This window comes from Colobus angolensis, unplaced genomic scaffold (assembly GCF_000951035.1).
Source record: "Colobus angolensis palliatus isolate OR3802 unplaced genomic scaffold, Cang.pa_1.0 Scaffold2, whole genome shotgun sequence".
In the NCBI taxonomy this organism is placed as follows: domain Eukaryota; kingdom Metazoa; phylum Chordata; class Mammalia; order Primates; family Cercopithecidae; genus Colobus; species Colobus angolensis.
This window is the reverse complement of record NW_012115154.1, coordinates 5,505,002-5,526,660: the sequence shown is the minus strand read 5'-3', so window position 1 is coordinate 5,526,660 and position 21,659 is coordinate 5,505,002. Positions and strand designations below refer to the sequence as shown.

General features: G+C 38.8%; 1 protein-coding gene across 1 annotated transcript in view; it reads left to right on the top strand.

Annotated features, from left to right (window-relative positions):
* Positions 1-21,659, top strand: part of DGKI (diacylglycerol kinase, iota) — a 461,461-nt gene that overhangs the window by 384,827 nt on the left and 54,975 nt on the right. Inside the window, exons 25-28 of the mRNA XM_011941272.1 lie at positions 1,568-1,637; positions 4,273-4,283; positions 5,150-5,277; positions 7,568-7,690. Of these exons, the coding sequence (XP_011796662.1) occupies positions 1,568-1,637; positions 4,273-4,283; positions 5,150-5,277; positions 7,568-7,690 (332 nt within the window). The remainder of the gene's footprint in view (positions 1-1,567; positions 1,638-4,272; positions 4,284-5,149; positions 5,278-7,567; positions 7,691-21,659) is intronic.

Sequence of the window (21,659 nt, the reverse complement as noted above, 5' to 3'; positions counted from 1 at the left end):
CCGTTTCTGTCAGTGATTTCAATTCCACTGCAAACCCGGGCTAGAATGCTCCAAATCACATGTTGTAAACTAGAAGGTGCTCTCCTTCCTCCGCAGTTATCATTGGCAGGCTTCTCTTAGTAGAGAAAATGTTTAATTTTTAAAAGTTTGGAATCCGAAAGAGAAAATCCTTTCAGTTTTCAATCTGCCAGTTCTCTCTTCTGTTTCGTGGATATAGCTTTAATTCTTTATAAGAAATAAAAGCTTCTGAGACTTCAAGGAAGTTTGGGAACTGAGAATTGTAGTAAATCAGGGAAGCAAGCCAGTCCTGGCAATCTCTTGGAAGGACAGTTTTTCGAAGCCTGGGAGGTCAGAGACCAGGCTTCTAGAGGTCATGTCTGAGGTGTGTAAGTGAGACTTGGAGCAGGAGATAATAAACATAAGCTTCAGGAGTTTGGAAGGGCAAGAAAGGAGAGTTTAAGAAGATTTTCAAAAGATATATCAACTTCAATTTCAGGTACTTGGGAGGCTGAGGCTGGAGGATCACCTGAGCCCAGGAAACCGAGGCTGTGGTGAGCCATGATCACACCACTGCACTCCAGCCTGGAAGACAGAGTGAGACCCTGTCTCAAAAAATAAAATATAAATAAAATAGCAATAAAAAATAGATGTAACAAGATCAGCTGAGGGGAATTTATTTTGGAAGAGAGGGAACTATTGAGAGCAGAAGAATTAATGAGTGGATTTTAATAATGCTACAGAAATAAAGTTCAAAGGAGAAAGAAAGATAGTCTAGAGTCTAAATTAAGTGATTGGCTTTGAAGAGAAGAGACATATTTTTATCCAAACCCAGAGGAAAGAATGATGGCAGTTATGTCAGGCAGACTTGATGCTAAATAGGAGAGGGGTAATTGGGAGGTCATAGACGTCAGACGCCTAGAAAATGCTCAGGTGAATGAGCACATTGCAGTTTGGGTGAGTGTTGGACAGAGTGATTTTGTCATGGGTTAACCTGGCACTACTTTTCTTCCTTGTCTACTCCTCTGTAATTGGGTTCAGTGGAGAAGGCTGAGGTTAGAGATGACCTCAAGGACCTGCGAGGTTGATTTTGTTTCCATGTAGATGAGCAGCCCCTGTGTATGGATCGCTGCTGCTTTTTCTCACGTACTGTATGTCCCATGTGGCCAGTAGATAACGTTTGATTTATTCTCATTCTGTGCCAGTGCCTTAGACCTATGTGTCAATGACAGCCAGCTGTCACTCGTTCCTTGGCTTCACAAAGGGAAAGAAAGAAATTCACGTAAGAAGTAAATGTCCTAAAATAGATTATTTATGTTTAATGGAATAATTGAAAATATTTAATGGAATAATTGAAAACCTCCTGGTAATTTTATGAGGGAGTTATTTTTAAAAGTTCTATGTGAAAGAATTTCAAAGCAGAGCCCTTCTTTCTGTTCCTAGAGAAAAAAAAATGTGATTTGGTCTTCTCACCAGTGATTTGTGTAGGAAAGGATGGGAGAATGCTGAGTGAGGGAAGCCCATCAGGTTATTGAAATGGAGCCACTAGAATGTGTGTGTCTCTTTCCAGGACCATGAAACCTCCTTCCCCAGGGCTCTCTCAGCACAGAGGCTCTCCCCTCGGTGGTGCTTCCTAGATGGTGAGTTCTGCATTTCTTGTGGGTACCATGGGAGTTGGGGAAGTTGAAGAGCAAGGCATCAATTGATAGGGTGGACTCTAGTTTTCCAAAAGATTATTCAGAAAGCCTTCTTGTGACTCCACATGGCTGGTTTTTGCGTGCGAAACAATGTGGGCCTACTAATGTTGCACTGTGCTTTCCTGAAGTCATTTCCCTCAACACAGCTTGGTTAACTCTGGCTGAACCCAGCATCAAGTTGCTCAGGCTGATGTTTCCTTTTCATCAGCCCTCATTTCTTAAAACTTGACTGCCTGCCTTAAATTAATTCAGACCAGTAGCTGGATTCTATAAGCATAGGATGGATACTAATTTCTATGTTGTTTGCATCTTATGGAACATTCATATTATTTTTATGAGACCATTATTGCAGTATGATGTATACATTTCTGGAGAAAGGTAGAAAAATTCAGTTGCATTCACATCTGCTTGGATAAGCATGACATATTGCATGCATTACACGTTAGTTATTTTATGGTTGTTTAATGAGTCTGTTTTTATCTCAAATATCTGTCTCCTAGGTGCTGCCTGATATTACATTTCTATCCAATTACCCATATTGCAGTACCTTTTCACCTCTGTATATTCATGCTTACATACTACCCAATGTATCTACTACTCATTCTCTCTCTTGTTCATACGGAGACACGGTTTTCATTGTAGACCTCTTTATTGTTTATCTGGGTGGGCATCTGAGAGGATATAAACGTGAATATGAGTATGACAGGATTTGTGAGTGTATGAGCAAGCATTAGGATGGCAGCAGCAGAGATCTATTAAGATTTAAGGACTGTCCAGTAGCCTAGCATGACTGGAATGTAAGGGTTTTAACTGGCATAGTGGAAGAGAAGGTTATAACTTTGGTGCCAGATCACAGAACACTTTAAATGCCATATGCATATTTTTCTAGTGTTATGAAGATGGGCACTTGTATTTATATGAGATCTAACCCACATAAATCATGATGCAAGTTTTTGTTAATGTCTCGTCAGCTGCCTCTGAGGACTTTCCTCCAGCTTCTTTATTCCATGGCAGTGAGAAACATAATCATTTGTCATTCCTGAATTTGCAGAGGAACAACATGTATTTCAGAAAATTATGAAAATATTTATGTTATGTTCTATCTAAAGTCTTAGATAAAACTACAACTATTGTGGCTAACAGTCTTAACCCAGATGTAGTTTAACTCCATAGGTTTATTAAAAAAACCTTTGAAAGGTAATTGCAGTCATGGTTTAAAAGAACAAAATAGAGCGAATTTCTCCAAGGCAGATTTTATTCTATTCTGAGATTTTAGAGAGCAGGGACGATGATTGGCTGGTTTCTTAATTCAGTCCCCTTTGGAGAGAAGCTACTCATTAAGTGTTTGTGAATTTAAAATAATTACTTGCATTTTGAGTTTTTCTTTCTTGTGCTGTTTGTTTTGTAGAAAATCTATTTATAATATTTGGGTTTTGTTAGATAGATGTAAGTGAGAAGCACATCATTCTTTTTGGTTTGATTTTTTTTTTTTTTTTTGAGATGGGAGTCTGACTGTTGCCCAGGCTGGAGTGCAGTGGCATGATCATGGTTCACTGCAACCTTGAACTCCTGGGCTCAGGCAATGTTCCCACCTCAGCCTCCCGAGTACCTGGGACCACAGGGGCATGCCACTATCCCCAGCTAATTAAAAAAAATTGTTTTTGTAGAGATGAAGTCTTGCTTTGTTGCCCAGGCTGGTCTCAGACTCCTGGCTTCAAGCAGTTCTCCCACCTGAGCTTCCCGAAATGCAGCTTATAGTTCTTTCTAATATTAAGAATATTTAAAATAATTTCTAGAAACCCAAAATTTCTAATTTAGGTGTTTTTTTTTTCTCATACTATAGATGCAGCTCAATCTCTTTTAGAGAATGCTCAAATAATTGTTTTGCTGTTTTGGCTTCCTTCAGACATGGCTCTAAGGACGCAGGTTGAAAGTGAAATGATTCATTTAAGACCACATATGGTCCCTGGCCTGAATCTTCAAGCCGTTTTCCAAAATGGGAAATCACTTCCCTAAGAAGTCCATGTAACCGTAGCTTTTTCTAGCTTTATTTACTTAATAAATACATACCGATTCCTAACTTTCTTTAAGATCCTGGGCTAATTTCAGGAGGCATAAAAGATTAAATGAAACAGATTTTTAAAGAGGCCAGGTCTCTTAGTCTCATGGTTATCTGTGATGATAGTCTGTATAAGAAGTTTTAAAAAATGTAAATGTGTATGGAGGCAGGGTCAATACGTTCTGTCTGGGGTAGGGAGGTTGGGACTGAGAAAGGTTTTACAGAAGCAGAAGCATTTGAGCTGGTTCTTTAAAGACAAGTATGATTTAGATGGCAGAGGCAATGGGCAGGGCTTTCTAAGCCTTAGAATAGCAGTGGCAGAGGCATGGAAGTGCTGAAGTTTTCTTAATAGATTTAGGGACTGGCCAGGAGACTAGCACGACCATCATGTAGGGGTTTTGACCGGCGTAGTCGAAGAGAAGGTTATAAATTTGATGCCAGATTACAGAACATTCTGAATGCCATCTGCATTTTTTTTTTTCCCCCTAGCAACTTCTGCTGATCGCTTTTATCGAATAGACAGATCTCAGGTAAGTGTTTTTCCAGCCTGCTTGTAAAAGTGAAAAATTCCCGAGTTAATGTACTTTATTGGTAGCTAATCTCATAAATTTTTCTAACAAAACACACTGAGACACTTACAAATTTTGGAATGGTGTTCATAACCTAAGCTGTGAATCTTTTATTTGTCTTCACATGTTTTATGATTTATGGACTCGAGATGATATGGCTTGATCTTGCAAATGAGTACAGAAAATAAGTTGACTTGTAGACATTATCACCAGCCTATACTGCAAATTTTCATTTACAAAGATATTTTTACTCCTTAGCCAAATTTTGTATGTCTTTTTAAGCTCGTTTCTGTTTAGCAAGTTTGAGGTCCCAAGTATATAACTAGACTACTTAGTTTCAGTTCGCCAATCCCTAGAGGTCAGCAATGAGAAAAAAAATACGGTTTTGCCCAAGTTAAGAAGTCCTCCCATTATCTGAATTATCCTAGAAAAAAAATATACAGTATTGAACCTAATGATAAAGATGTTAACTGTGCTGCTTAGCTTTGACCAGATGATGGGGTGGAAGTCCAGGCTATCATACACTCTCATTGGGTCAGTGGTATGTGGGTGTCACTTCTGTAATAGTATTTGGGAAGATGAGGCAAGACCATTTCTAGACATACCTAAAAAAAATCCTGATTAATTGAAAATCCTGAACCAAGGGGATTCATCTCTCCCCATCTCCCACTGCCTGCCATAGCGCAGCTTTGGGGAGGATCACCAACTGATCAAGCTCTGACAACACACTGTGATCCTTTGACATGTTGGAGAATGTCATTATTCCTCGAGACCAAGAATACTTGTTTTGTTATTCTTCATGCAACAGACTTCTTGTTCTTCCTTAGGAACATTTGCACTTTGTGATGGAGATTTCCCAAGATGAGATTTTTATTCTGGACCCAGATATGGTGGTGTCACAGCCAGCGGGGACACCTCCGGGCATGCCAGACCTGGTGGTGGAGCAAGCCTCGGGGTGAGTGTGCCTCTCCTTGCCTGTGAGGCTGGCTTCAGGGTGACATCCGTGTCTGGTTCGCCTTTGAACTTGACATCATTCTAATGACATCAAATGATTTTGAAATGCAGATTTTCTTGTTGGGTTTCCTTAGAGTGGTTATTGTAAGTCTGTCTTATGAATGGCCATGTAGAAACAAAACCAGACTTGCACCATGTACAAGCCTTCTTTCTCCATCACAGCAACTCTTCCTAACAAACCTAGAAAGCACTAGTACTTGTGTTTGTGCTACACGATTGTAGTTACTCTGTTATCTACATGAAAAATTGACACAGGTGATTTGATACTTTTTCTCCTCTTCCTCCTCTTTGCTATTTCCAGGCTGCTGGAGACATGTAGATTGTGTAATAACTATGACGTACCAAGCACTTTTTAGGAGCTCTGTCCTGTGTCTCTCTTCTGTTCCTACTACCACTTCATAGTGACTTAATCATCTTAAGTGCTCTGTGCTTATTTTCTCATCTGTAAAATACAAATAATAATAATCCTCACTCAGAGAATTGTTTGGTGATTAAAAGAATTGATATGGATAAAGCACTTAAAGTCATTCCTGGCATTTTTAAAACACGCATTAAATAGAATTTTATAATCATCATCATCATCATCATCATCATTCCACAGTGACCTTGAAAATTTGGAACAATTATCCTTAATTCGTAGATTAAAAAATTGAGACCTAAAGGGTTGTGTTACTTGCCTAGTATTTCACAGAAAATAAGTAGAAAAAATGAGATACAGTCCTGGGCTGCCTGATGCCACAGCCCATGCATTTAATGACCATCTTCTACCACCAAAACATAATTAATATTTCTAAGTTATTTCAATAACTCAAAACTATTTATTTAGAGAATTTTGTGTGCCAAGTCTTAGTGTAAGCACTTGGGGAATAACAGTACAAAAATAAAAACAGATAAGAATCTTTGCCCTTGTGAAATTTAGTGTTTTACTGGTCTATGGGGCCTGAATTATTGAAATAAGAATTGCTCTAGAAACCATACACAATGTACCCAAATAGTTAATGCAAATGGTATACACATCCTCACCCAGTATGAATAAACAGGCCACTAGGCTGGCACAACTGCAATGTCATCTTCATCCTTGTTTTCCCCTTGTCACTTGATTTACTTTTTTTTTTCACTTTTTTGCTCCACTGCTGCTATTTGTGAGTGGTTTCTCACTCTGCCAGGGGCAGTTGATGTCCAATATGTACCAAGTCTGGGGGGGAGAAGAGAGAGGCCACAAGTGGCTGTGTAGAACAGATAGAAAGCTGTTCTCAGGAAGCCAGAGCCGCGATGTCAGAGCATGGGGGAAGGCTGACAGGCACAAGGGGTAGCCTGACGCACCCCTGGGAGCCCCAAAGGTGGTGGGGAAGGCCACCTTCGCAGGGCACATTTATGCATCAGACCCATCAGTAGTGGGGAAAGGAGGTAGGATGTTCTGTCCTATTGCAGAAGCAGCAGGTGCTAGAGCCAGGTTAGCCCACCTAACCTGGGCTGTGACTCTTGATCTAGTAAGGAGAAAGTCCATTCTGCCAAATTGCCCTGGTCTTTGCTCACTTGGTCATTCTCTTTTTCTTTTTCTTTCTTTCTTTTTTTTTTTTGAGACAGAGTCTCGCTCTGTCGCCCAGGCTGCAGTGCAGTGGCGCAATCTCGGCTCACTGCAAGCTCCGCCTCCTGGATTCATGCCATTCTCCTGCCTCAGCCTCCTGGGTAGCTGGGACTACAGGTGCCTGCCACCATGCCCGGCTAATTTTTTGTAAGGTCGTTTTCTTCATGTCAAATAATGGCCAAAAGGAATTGCTTTGGCCTGGCTAGACCTCTGTTAGCTCTAGCTCCAAAAATAAAGTAGCCTGAAAATCCACCAGGACTTGAATCAGTGCCTTTCTTATTTCTTACCAGTTGCTTCCCCAGAACTAAACCAGGATCAGGGAAGCAGTGAAACAGAAAGGGCTTTGTTATTTTCTAATCTGTATTTCTACACTAGGTCTATTACTTCTTATACATGTCACATTTAAAATGACTTAATCTTGAAAATCAGTTTTCTCATCTGTAACGGGGACAGAATCATACAAATAGTTCGTGATTGTTGAGATAAGTGAATGAAATAATAAATATGTAGTATCTGGTAAACATTCCATAAAGATGAATTTTGCCTGTCACATTTACAGGCAAGATTCATCTTCAGAAAGTGGAGATGAAGTCACGTGGCTGACTTTGAATGCTTAACTGTCTGGTGCCCTTCTTTCTCTCAGGATCTCAGACTGGTGGAATCCTGCCCTGCGGAAACGCATGCTGAGTGACAGTGGGCTGGGGATGATAGCTCCCTATTATGAGGACTCAGATCTGAAAGATCTCAGCCACTCCCGCGTGCTACAGTAAGAGTCCTCTCGCTGTTCTTTTCCTCTGTGCCACTGTGATTGCTGGGAGAGGATGTACTGTGGGCTGTGCACCAATGGGCAGGATTCTCTTTTCAATGGCGCTCAGGCTGTCTCGTGCAGGTGCTACTCTGTGTTTGACATTCCATGCAACTTGCTCACTTTATCTACCCCAAACTCTTCATGGAGCTCCTCCTTCCATTTCTCTTGCTTCTGAGTCACGTTGAGCCCTTTGCATGTGGACCTCCCCATACTTTAAACCTCACCAGGGTCTTGTTTGCTGGAGTCTAGCGTTTATCAGACGTCCCTGTTTGCCACATCATAAAGACATGCATGAGAGTGATCATGAGTATCTTGAAATTGACACGTGGTTTTTCGTTTGTGAACACGTTATCTTGCTGTTTCATTGGTCCTCAGTCCTCAGCCTGTGCACGTGTGCTCTACCCAATATTGCCACGTGGTTTTGTTGGCTAAAGCTGGGTGCTGCCCATGTTGTGGTTGCAGTCTCTGTGGGTAAGCAGTAAAGCATTTGCTCGTAGATCAGAACAGTACATGTGCTTTCTTCTGAGGTCTGATCATGGTGAGAGTGTAGGATGCATGCTGAAGTTCCACAGCAGTGTTGATGCCTTCATGCTCAGTGAATCCACCTTCCTATCATCTCTCCTGGTGACAGATACATTCATGAGCTCCTGCTCTTTCATTTCAGGCCAATCAGTCCATCTCAGAGGTTATACAAATCCAGTGTGTTCAGTGTTCATGAAATTAGACTGGCTTTCAGTTTACCTGGGATCTTAATCAAATAGTGACAATGACCTTGTAACCACACAGCGTAGCCTTTTGATAGAATAATGAGATTACTAAAGATTCTTAGAAGCCTAGGGTTAACTAAAGAGGCAAAGGAAGTGCTTTGTTTCTGAAGGAAGACCAGAAGCAATTTCAATATTATGAAGGGGGACAAAAATGAGAAATTTGGAGCTAATTATTTCATTGGCAGAGTTTCGAGGCACACACCCTGAGGGCAAAAGGAGACTGCATTTTAATCGCTTCTCTCTATTACCTCTTATTTTCTTGTGTGAAGAGGGGAAAGGAACAAAAATGAATTACTATGGATTTTTCTTTTTAATTAAACTGTGTTGTTAGTTTCTGATGGCATTCTGATTGCTTACAATTCAGGATGTTTTTCCATTTCCTTTTTATACAGAATTGAGGCTTGCGAACCAGGGTGAGTCAGCCACCCACGGATGGCTAAAAAAGTGGCCATTTATCTGTGGGCAGACTTATTGGAAAATTAGAGTTTTAATTAGCTACAGAAATAAAATTAAGCCTAGACAAACCAGATGAGTATTTTAGTTGTACATGTATATAGTCTGTTTCCACAAAGCAAATATGAGCTCAATCTAGTTTTCTAGGTCCTGATTTTTCTATATGTAACATACTGATGTACATATCATGATAAATAAAATAATTATATATAAGATAGTAAATGTTCTTCCCAAGAATCACAAATAAATTTGCCACTTTACATAACAGCCAGTTTCTTAAAACCAGATGTCAAAATCAACTCTTTCTTTTTGTTTGAGTTATATTATCCTTTTAGGGATTTCTCTTAATTTTTGGTTGATCTTCAATTGACAGCTATAAGTTTTCAGTCATTTATACTACTTTAATTCTAAAATGCCCTAGAGTAGTAGACACTTAAAAAAAAAAACCTGAAAAATTACTTTGAAAACAAGCAAAGGGACATTCAAACATTCACTCCTTGGCTATCGGCTTCTCCAACTGAATCTCCAGACATCATGCCACAAAGACAAGTCATCTCCACTAGGTTCGGTGTGAATTCCTGCCTCATAAAAGACACAAGCATATTAAAATTGTGTTAAATCACGTAAAAATAAAACTAAACTAGATACCTCCACTTTTTAATTAATTCTTTAACTATTAAAATTATTATGTCCATTTATTTCTTAGAATATCTTTTTATTTCCTTCAGACATCATCTCTGACACAAATAGGTATAATTGCAGTTGTGGAAATAACTAACAATGTTAGTAATAACTAGTATTGATGGAATACTTCCCACTTGCTTTGTATCGTAATTAAATAATCTTTCAACAATTTTGAAATTTAGCCATTGCTTAACTGATAAGTAAACTGAGGCTCCTAGAGGGTAAAATATTTATCTTAGGTCACTTCAGATGACAAGTGTGGTTTTACCTGAGGTCGGTTTGACTTCTGACTCCATGCTTTTTCCGTTGTCCTACACTGTCTTCCCAAAGGGACCGTACAAAGTCGGCATACCAGAGCCACAGAGGTTTACTTGGTTTCTATTTCTCTTTTACATTTGTAAAGTGAAAAAGCCTACAATATAGGGGTACTATGCATGCACATTAAATATACAACTGCAAACTTACCCAGAAGTAAATATGGCTGAGAATTATTTTTTAAGCATTTTTTCTTTAAAAGAAGAGATTGAAACAAAATATAATGGTGGTAAACTTCAGTTTAAAATTATTAAACGTATATAAACTATGTTCTAATCAAAATGAGCGTAAAAATTATATAGAAGGCCATCATGTACCAACGACCTTGATTTATTATGTCATTGTTTTTCTATATTTGCATTATGTCTTTCTTTCAAGCCATAAACCACATAAAGTAGTGGAAAAAATATTGTTTTAGGCTGGGCATGGTGTCTCACACCTGTAATCCCAGCACATTGGGAGGCCAAGGCAGGTGGATCACGAGGTCAGGAGACCAAGACCATCCTGACTAACACGGTAAAACCCCGTCTCTACTAAAAATACAAAACATTAGCTGGGCGTGGTGGTGGGCCCTTGTAGTCCCAGCTACTCGGGAGGCTGAGGCAGGAGAATGGCGTGAACCTGGCAGGCGGAGCTTACAATGAGCTGAGATAGTGCCACTGTACTCCAGCCTGGGCAACAAGCAAGACTCCGTCTCAGGAAAAACAAACAAACAAACAAACAACCAAACAAACAAAAAACATTGTTTTATGGTTTTGTTTTGTTTTGTACAATTTGGAGTCTTTCTAATTGGAAAATCTGTAATCTGAGATGCTCCAAAATCCAAAACTTTTAAAGTGCTGACATGATGCTCAAAGGAAGTGCTTATTGAAACATTTTGGATTTCAGATATTTGCATTTGGGATGCTCAGCTGGTGAGTATAATGCAAGTATTCCAAAATCCTAAGAAAATAAAAATCTGAGACACTTCTGGTTCCAAGCTGTTTGGAGAAAGGATATTCAACTTGTATTTTTGTTTTTGCCTATGTTATATAATACATATATTTTGAAACTTGCCATTTCACTCAGCATTGTATTTTTGAAATTCATTCATATTGATAGGTGTGGGTTTTTATTAATTTTTGTTATAGAATATTGCATCATACATACGCTATAAATTATTTCTCCATTTCGATATTGATTTCTAATATTCTGTTATTTTAAAAAATGCAGCAAACTTCCTCTGCCCTTCTGTGTTGCAGAATATATATGCAGTCTCAGCTTCCTCAATATTGCAACATTTACCTTCCCAGTTAGAGTATTTATGAGTCAGTAATTGAAACGACCCTGAACACTTGTTGTAATAATCTAGGTATGATCAGCATCTGAGGCTTTGAGCTTTAAGGCCCCAGTCAACTTGGGAGATAGGAAAGGTTCAATTTTAACACCCTGTTGACAGTGCCAAATAACTCACTACATAAAAAAAAAGAGAAACTTTCAATTCTTAGAACTGAAAATACTACTTATTAGCATTTTCAAGACACTGCTAACGTGGTATTCGTAGAATGATTTAGGACTGTAAATTCATTTATCAAGGGAAAAATGATTGTGTGCAAATAAGCAAAGCACTCAATTTGATAAATTGGAAAAAGAATCCCAGCATAAAGAAATGAGAGGGGAGAAAAATAATAAAGATAACAAGAGAAATCAGTGACAAGGAGAATAAAACAGACAGATGATGAACCCAAGGTAAAATTTTTGGTCGGGCACGGTGGTTCATGCCTGTAATCCCAGCACTTTGGGAGGCCGAGGCGGGCAGATCACGAGTTCAGGAGATGGAGACCATCCTGGCTATGGTGGCGGGCATCTGTAGTCCCAGCTACTTGGGAGGCTGAGGCAGGAGAATGGCATGAACTCAGGAGGCGGAGCTTGCAGTGAGCTGAGATCACATCACTGCACTCCAGCCTGGGCGACAGAGTGAGACTCTATCTCAAAAAAAAAAAAAAAAAAAGTAATAAAAAATAAAAATAAATAAATAAATAAATAAATAATTCTTTGAAAAGATAAATAAGACAAAATTCTGAGAAGTCTGATTTAAAAGAAAAAAGTACTGAAAACAGAAATATACCCACAATGCTTTCCCCATATACCCACAATGCTTTCCAAGTCACTCAGGGCGTTTCTGTGCCAAGCAGCTCTTTCCCCTCCAAATTGCAACTGACCTGGCTCTGTTGGATCTTCTCAGCATTTTCCCATGGTTTTAAACTTTCAGATCGTCCCTTAGATCCATCAACCTCCCTTTTTCTCAGGCAGAGTGAGAGGCAATTAATGTAAAGAGGATGAATTAGATTTCTATCATTACTGGAACTGGTTGCATTTTTATGAACTGTTTCCATTTAGAAACATTATAATTTTAAGAAAGATATACACATGCCTACTTATATGCAGGTCTTATAGGAAAGACTGTAATTCCAAAGTAGGATACATAATGTGTACAGTGTCTTCAAAAGCTGTGAACATAATAACGAATATTTAAGAACCAATTTTGAAATGAATTGGTGAGAAGTGGTTGACTGACATTATTACTGCTGGGACCATAATGATTTTGTCTTTAAGTTAAAAAAAAATGTTTTCAAGGTTCAAGAAAGTTCTATTTAAAGTGACATGATTCTGGAAATGTATTTGCTCTTATCATTAATTGTACCACCACGATTAGTGACAAGACTATATTTCATTTGGCAGAAGATTAATAAGGAGGGAATTAACTTAAATTTTAGCAGATCAAATCTGTTTGAGTTGTAAGGAAGAATTTTGCCACTTGAAGATCTATGAGATAAGAAAATAGGCATGGAATGAAAACTCTGATGTATTATTCTTCAGTTTTCTTTGAGAAAAGGACTGACTCACGTCTGAGTCAGATGGTTTAAGAGCAGGCAGGTAAAGGGGCTAGGAGACACTGCTTTTGTTTCCGAATCAGAATAACTTTTTTCTGGTTCTTAGATTTTGTAGTTTGTAAGAAACCCCCAAATGACTGAAAGAGGTGTACTTTTTCTCAGTGTCCCCAACTCCTAGGCCTGAAAGAACTAAAACGGACTGTCACACAAATAATATCTTGGCACTAGACTGAGACACAGGGGAAACAGTGTAGTGAACCACACAGAGGGCAGATATTCAATCCAGATAACTGTCTCTAGGCAGGTATCTGGTACCCTATCAGCTACACAGGACTAATGGGTTTTTATGATCGGCAGAGGATTTCTGTCGACAAGGAAAGATAATGCTAGCAAATGTTTAACTATAGTGTGTGAGGTCTGATTTGTGATTTCATTTGAATCCTAAGAAATAGCGTAAATGATTCAGTCCATCATGTATTGAACAAGTCAATATTGGGCACCTTCAGTGACTGAAGTCAGGCACTGAAGATATAAAACTAAAGAAGAAATAATTATTGCCCTTGAAGAGTTTATATTTAAAGGGGAAATATTAGACCAATTATTACAATTCCTACTAATAAGTGCTATTATGGATATATGCATAGAGTGTTCTGGAAACAAGATGAAATAGAATTTGCTGCTTTTTTTAGGTTTAACATTTTTACTTCTAGAAAGGATGAACATTTAAAGAATTAACGAAAATGTCAGCCTCAAAGAAAAAAAAATACGCTTATTAGGGGTTCTATGTATATTTTCTTCATCTTTTACATATGAACAGATAAGTATTTGTCCTTCCTCATTGTGTAAACCAGAAATGTCTCTCAAATAATAGAAAACACTCGATGTAGTTCAACATCCCTGTATGTTATGTGTGCTTAAGGAAATTTGGTCAACCGAAATTATTTGGAGATATCAAAACACCTAATAATACTTTAAACCCTAATAATACTTTAAACTGAAAAGCTGACCTTTTTAGTATAGTCTGCAATTGCAATTCTGAATCACTATATCAAGAAAATAAAGCCCAGAAACCTCCTCTGTTCTGAAAACTCAGATGTGCTAGGCTGATTATGGGAGAAATAACTTCATTCCTCTCTGGTCCTCAACTATTTTCTTTGTTCAGTTTCTTCTGGACATTAGGTTATGGCCTGAACCTAATACAAAGGGTAACTGTGCTTATTCTGAAAGCTTCAGGTTCTCAACAGGAAGACAGACTATTGGACAGCGATTTTGATTTTGGAAATATTCTTTGAACGTCACAATCAGATTAGTGGGAGAAAATTAATCTTCTTAGTGGGATGCAGGTTTTGCTGAAATGTATCTTAGAGATGAAATCAGTGCTGTCAGGATAAAGATGGCTCCTGGCATCTGTTTCACTGAGATAGTTGGGTCCCATTTCTACCTGCCTTTGACGTCCCTGCTTACTGCTTACCTTTGACTGCTCTCAATCTTGCTCACCCCGAATAATCATTCCAGCTGGAAAAATACAGGATAGCTGACATATGTCTTCCTTTCTTCTTCTTTTTCTTCCTGACTTACCTCGAGTTTGAAATGAATTGGTGAATTAGTCTATTTGGCAAGCACATAATAACACTCTATTCCTATGGGTGTGTGAAATATTTAATAAGAGATTTTGCTTTGTTATTTTTATAATTGTTCCTCAATCAGTTATGCATATGGAGGCCCTAAACCACTTGGAGGAAATGGATTTAAATTTGCCTCTCCACGTTCAGCTAGTGGAAGAGTCAGAACAGAATTCCTTGCTTACCAGATCTTATTTTTGACTGACATTAAAAGAAGAACAAACAAACTTACTTTAATGTTAAACATCCATTTTATTTGAAATAATCCCAGGAAATTCTCACCTTTCATTGCCATAAGTTCCAAGTTTTGCCAATGATTAGAGTATGAGGAAATATTAGTGTTAAGTGGCTCTCTTTTTACATTTGTAAAAACTGGCAGCCATGTTTATTCGCACTTCAGGAATACTGTGAATGTGAGGCAGTATTGACTGGCTCCCTCTTTAAAGCATGTGAGTTCCTTGGATGACCAAACTGTGCATTTCTCCCTCTGTCTCCATAGCACTTTGCACCATACTTAGAATGGTAGGCATTCAACAAGGCAGGCTTTTCAGGTGAATGGAAGGATGTTCCATTCATACAACATCCCTTGATAGAAAAGGTGCTCTGTCAAACCAAAATAGATACATGTCTATTTATATTGCTATACTAAACCTAGTACTTATCAAATTATAACAAAATAATATGTAAAATGTTGACCATTTTTGGTAGGCTGTAGATTCCATCTCTGTATTTCAAATTTGAATATAAATATGCTTGATCCAGGGAATTCACAGATCAAAATAATAAAGACGCACTTGAATGCCTGACTTGGAGAAATGTTGGTATTTCACAGGTGAGAAAGTAAAAGGTAAGTATAGTGGGTGTAGGAAGATGTAGGCACTGTTGGTGAGCACAGTGATAGTTAGAGTGGCAAGGAAGAATTGTTTCCCAGGCACTCACCTCCAAAATAGACTGTTGGTCCATTTGCTGCATTCTCCAACTTCCACCAACTCTTGTTTTCTCAATGTATCTGCCTTAGGTGAATAATTTGATTAAACAGATCTAAAGTGTGAAAGAGTGATCATTTTGAAATACTTTCAAAAAATTTGCCTGCGAATCTCAAGTTGCTGGGATTTGGAGCAATAATCACTTATATTCAGCGTGGGGTTGAGGAATGTGAAAGGGATGTCATCTTAGTACTGGAAATGGTGGTGGTTAGGGAGTTATATAGGGCATGGGACTTCTTTGAGGTACTTCTGGGGCCTTCTGAATCCCCAACTCTAAGAAGATCAGAACAAGAGATATCTCAACACCGTGCTAGCAGTATGTATTTGGAAATCAGGGAGATAGAGACCACATTTCCCACCCCCCCCACCTTTTTTTTTTTTTTAACTTTTCTGGATGATTGTGCCAGGCATCATGCGTAAGAACAACAATCCTCTTAACAGTTTTTTCCAATACTCAGTGAGATGCTGGTCTTCCTCCATGATTCCCTTAGAATCTCCTTAAAGGTGGAAATGAAATGTTATAAGTTAAGTGCCTCCCACAGCTCTTGGAATAGAGTTGAGTACATAGCAGTTCTTAATATCTAACACTGGAGTAATTGAATTATTCTCACAGTCTATCGAGCCCATTTTTATTTCTTTTCTTTTTTTTTTCTTTTTTTTTTTTTTGAGACGGAGTCTTGCTCTGTCACCCAGGCTGGAGTGCAGTGGCCCAATCTCAGCTCACTGCAAGCTCCGCCTCCCGGGTTCACGCCATTCTCCTGCCTCAGCCTCCCGTGTAGCTGGGACTACAGGCGCCCGCCACCTCGCCCGGCTAGTTTTTTGTATTTTTAGTAGAGACGGGGGTTTCACCGTGTTAGCCAGGATGGTCTCGATCTCCTGACCTCATGATCCGCCCGTCTCGGCCTCCCAAAGTGCTGGGATTACAGGCTTGAGCCACCGCGCCCGGCCCCATTTTTATTTCTTGTTTTCAATATTACTACGATTTATCTGCATTCATTATATTTTTTTTCACAGAGCTCCTTGAACTGATCTATAAGTGAGAAACTCTCTTGTCTTTAGACACATTAGAGTCAGGAGGAAGCAGACGCTGTTTAGATTCTGTTCCCACTCTCTCCTGAGAAGGGTGGGATGGGAGGAGATGTTGTCGGGGAAGCTTTTGGGTATGTTACAGTTATCTTCAGAGGTGCCAAACCAGCTTCCAACCCCGCCTAGTTTTGTCTTCCATTTTCTAAAACTGGGATCAGAAGTCCTTATTTGGACTTCCTAAAAATAACTAGCTGTGGCTGAGTCCTTACTCAGTTACCACAGGGAGATATTGCATATCCGGGATCACGAGATAAGTGAGGTGCCTTCCTTATAAGCCCCACGTGCTAAGACTAAACGTGGCCCTCATATGACTTGCCTTCACAATCCAGAGCTCCCTCATGTTTCAACTTATGCTTAGAAAGAAAAAAAAAGAAGTCCACATTCACAAAATCCAGATGGATTATGTCTCAACGAAAGCTGTTGGCCAGGGTTCCCAGAGTCACTAGGATAAAGCCGGCAGCTTGGCTTTTTCTAAAGGGCCCTTCCTCCTCGCTCTCCGGGTATGTCTCCGTTGGCTGGATTTTAGAATAATGTGCCTTTTCTATTTCTTCACCCTGTTTTTAAAGAGTGGGCTGGCAACTATATTGCAGAGACTGATTTCTAAAGGCAACCCACCCATCCTTTATTGCTTCACAACTGTGCTGGGTTTAATTATTTCTTTTTTCATTTTGTCTACAAAATACTAAAATGCAATGGTCATATTGTCAGGATGAATAAGCTTGTGAAGCATTATTTTCTCCAACTCCATTTCTTTATTTTATCTATTTCTATTCTGTGTCCACTGTCCACTTTTGCCTATTCTTCCTCAATCTCTCTCCTCATAGATTTCAAACTCCTTTGCCCTCATTTTGTTGCAGTTCTTAAAAGTTAACAGTAGGTGGCAGTACAATTTTAAACTCGAAAGACATGCAGGAGACTCAGCAAACTGAGGAGGGTATACAGAAAGAACGGAATTGTAAATGCTAAAGGTAAAACAACGTTTTTTTAAAAATTAGTTTTTAAACTTTTTATTTGACTGATTGCGTGTATTTATTGTGTACAACATGATTTTTGACGTACATATACATTGTTGAATGTCTAAACCTGGCTAATCAATGAACGTATTACATCACACAGTTATTTTTGTGGTGAGAACACTTAATATGCACTCCCTACGCATTTTTTAAGAATATATTATATCATCATTGACCAAAGTCACCATGTTGTACAATGGATCTCTTGAACTTAGTCTGCTGAACTGTAATTATATGACCTTTGACCAATATCTCCCCAAGCTCAACAGTGCTATTTTCTAAAAGCCAAATATACCTAAAAATAAGAATCTATTTTAAAAAAACAAAACAAAACAAGATATTTCAAGCACTGCTCACACGGGGATCATCAATGCATATATTTGGGTAGGAGAGTCTTAAAGACTGGGAAATTGTGATAATAAAGGGAATTGGAAGAAATTTGTAACAAATGAAAAACTCACCAAGCAGCCTTTATTATTTACATGCTGGAAATTATTTCCTTCCCTCCACACAAACGCTCATCTCTGTCTTCTTCCTTCCATTTTGTTCTTTCTGCACCCTTCCCTCTGTTGGTCGTGAATGTTACCTTTGAGGCTGCTTGGCATTCCCTGAATGGGTTTGTGGCCACTTGAATAGAGAATGTGTTTGTCTTTCTCTCATTTCAATGCCACTCTGTGTGGTTGCTGTAACTTTCATCTCTCACTCTCATTCTTGCCTGCTCTCTTTTACTGTATGTGCTTTGTTCATTGTTTTAAGAGAAATATTCATAATTAGAAGGACCAAAAGCAAACAAAGAGAGGATTATGTAGTCAATGGAGATTTGCAGTGCTGTGGGATTTCTGGTCCTGTTTTACCTAATTAGAGATGCTTTGGGGCTAAAGTGTTGATGGTGAAGATGTGACATAGATCCGTGGTCTCGCTCTTTCTCCCTTAGGTCCTGCAAAAGATGTCATAGGCCTGGCAAACTAGTTCTCCAGGATAGTCTAAGCACCCTTGAGAGATGCTCAAGGGAAGAAAGCTATTGCCCAGAGATGATATTCTGTAGCCATGCTTTCACAGTACAGTAAATCATACTTTTCCTTACTTGATTTAAGTGAAGACCTTGTCTACCAACAGTTTTAGGAAATAAATGGAATTTGTGTAGCATCACCACTTTACGGTAAAACAGAAGAAAAACAAAGATGATGTTTCTGCAGTTGTGATGCAGACTCTTGAAATGTGCCTGGAGAGAATGCCCCACGGGGAAATCAGTTTTCATTTGGGACTATGTAGGAGTTTCACAGAGGACAAGCATCATGGCTCAAGAAGCAGGGAGGAAAGTCAAACCTGGGGAATGCTGACCAGGCATGAACATTCTTACATGTTTACCATAGGAAAAAGGTGTGAGCACATGATGGGAGGCTGTTCTATCCAGCAAAGACTGGATTCCACCCAACTGTGACAAAGGCAAATGAGAAAGTCCAGGAAACTCTCAGGGCTGTGGTCAGGAGAGGGGAAAAGAAATAAAAGTAAATGACTGAAACGAGAGAGAAAGAACATTCAGAGTTGATATAAAGAGCTTCTCTTTCTCTTCCTGAGTAGGATGGATGATCACCTGATGTTTATAGAAAGTGGTCTTTTAGCTGTGGTTCTCATCCCCAAAGCTATACAGTAAAGAGGAAAGACAGGCATGAAAGGGAAATTTAATAAAATATGTATATAGTGAGTTGTTTTCAGTATGTGGACATACTAGCTTGCCCAGCATTCCTGCTTTGTTTCCTATTGTTATTACAGCATGGTAACCAGAGAATGAAGGGGCCTTGGCTGTTTCAGTCAGGCCTGTGAATTGGATGAGTATCTCCCACCTCCTACTCCATCCACAGTCTGTGGTCCTAGGGAAGTATCCTACTGCTGACTGTTTTCAGAATATGAATCTGCTCTCATGCCTATTCAGACACTGCTGTCATACCTGTCCTGCATGTTTATCTTACACCCATCTCAATGTGGTGGCCCCATCCCTCGGCCAACTCCCCACCAGGTGATGGTTTAGTGTTAAGTAGAAGGTATATCTGTTGGGGACACTGGGAATGGAGACAGACATTCATTTGTAGATGATTCTTTACAGAAGGTAAGAGTCCCATGTAGATGCATCCCCAATATTTATCTAATCTATTCTCTATTCTTTAGGAGAGACTAAAATGGATGATCTACTGACATCCTATCTCCAAAGAAGGAAATGATGTAGCCATTCTGAGGGAGGGCCAAGTAGGGAAGCCATGGGTGCTTTTGAGTTAAGCCATGAGATGAAAAAAAAAAAAAAAGAGTCTAAAAAAAGTAAAAGGAAAGAAAACAGGACAGTGTTATTCAAATAAAAAGGATATTGTGTTAGGATGAGCTTGTAAGTTTTGATCATTTCATGGAGATTACCAAGAAAATGCACATATCTAAAACCTATTGCAAAGTATATTATACCAGATATAAAGACTGAAATAGTCATGACACCCCTTATTTCAGTTCCAGGTTTATTGACTAAAAATGATAAAACATCATAAGAGATGCAATACTTTTTAAAGACCTTTGCCTTCCCAAATATACTACTCATTTGCCTTTATGTATTGCTCTTCGCTGGTAGAAAACTGGGCACATTTTTCAGTGTCCTTAAGCCTTGTAACTGATCTACTTGAAAGATAAGAGGCTTTGAAGGAAAAAGTGTGGATCGAAGGCAATCTAAAAAAAGTATCTTTGAGTTTCTTAGAGATTCTTTGTGTCTTAGTGATAATAGAGTCTAGATAGAATGCTGTCTATAATGCAGCAGCCACTAGCCAATATGTGCTGAATGTCTTGTGCCCTGATTTGTGATATCTCTCTATATTAATCTAATAAAATGATTCATTCCAAGATATTATAGCTGTGTTTAGTTGGATAATTTCATATATTCAGACTGCCATGACAATACCCCTGTTCCAGAGGAACAAACTTACTTCCTTGGGAACCTGGAGACTCCTCTGAAGCTGACTGCCTCAAACACAGATTTCTATTTTGTCTTGTTTTGTTTTCTCTGTTTCTTTGTTTATTTGAAGTTTGTGACTTTAAAAATTCAAGGGACTTTTGCTTTTGGATCCATAATATGACTCTGCTGGTTTCAGTATGAAAATATTTTAATTTTTACCAATTAAGTTACATAATATTCTATCTTAAATAGCATTTTGTTTTCCCAAAACTTCCCTTTTTTTTTCAAGTTTCTCTGTGTATCCTAGTGTGAAAAGTCGTCTTTATTTTAGAGACAATATGGATATTCTTATAAGCAGGGTTAATATTGGGAAGGATACTTTCACCAGCAAGTGTTCAGATCAAGATTCATGGAAGAGTAAATTCAAAATAAAATATATATGTATATAATTATAAATATGTAGCTACATATTATTCTAATTTTTTTATTTTTAGACTGAGTTTTGCTCTTGTTTCCCAGGCAGGGGTGCGATGGAGGATCTTGGCTCACTGCAACCTCCGCCTCCTGGGTTCAAGCAATTCTCCTGCCTCAGCCTCCCAGGTAGTTGGGATTACAGGCACGTGCCACCACGCCCAGATAATTTTTGTATTTTTTTAGTAGAGACAGGGTTTCACCATGTTGGCTAGGCACGTGTCAAACTCCTGATCTCAAGTGATCCACCTGCCTTGGCCTCCCAAAGTGCTGGGATTACAGGTGTGAGCCTCCATGCCCAGCTATTATTCTAGTTCTTTAAAAAATAATTTTAAAATTGACATAAAATTATTATGTACTGTATACAACATGATGTTGCGAAGTATATATAACCATTAATTATGTAGCTAATTAGCATATGCATTACCATGCATAGTATTAATTTTGTTGTGAGAGCACTTAGCATCTATTCTCTTAGCATTTTTTAAGAATGCAGTGTATCATCCTTAACTATAGTCAGCATGCTATACAGTAAATCTCCTGAACTTATTCTTCCCATCTAACTGTAGCTTTGTCTACTTTGATGAGATCTCTCCCATCTCCCTCACCCCTAAATGCCCCAGTAACCTCCATTCTACTCTCTACTTCTGTGAAATCAACATTTTAGATTCCATGCAGTATTTGTCTTTCTCTACCTGGCTTATTTAGCTTAACATAATACCCTTCAC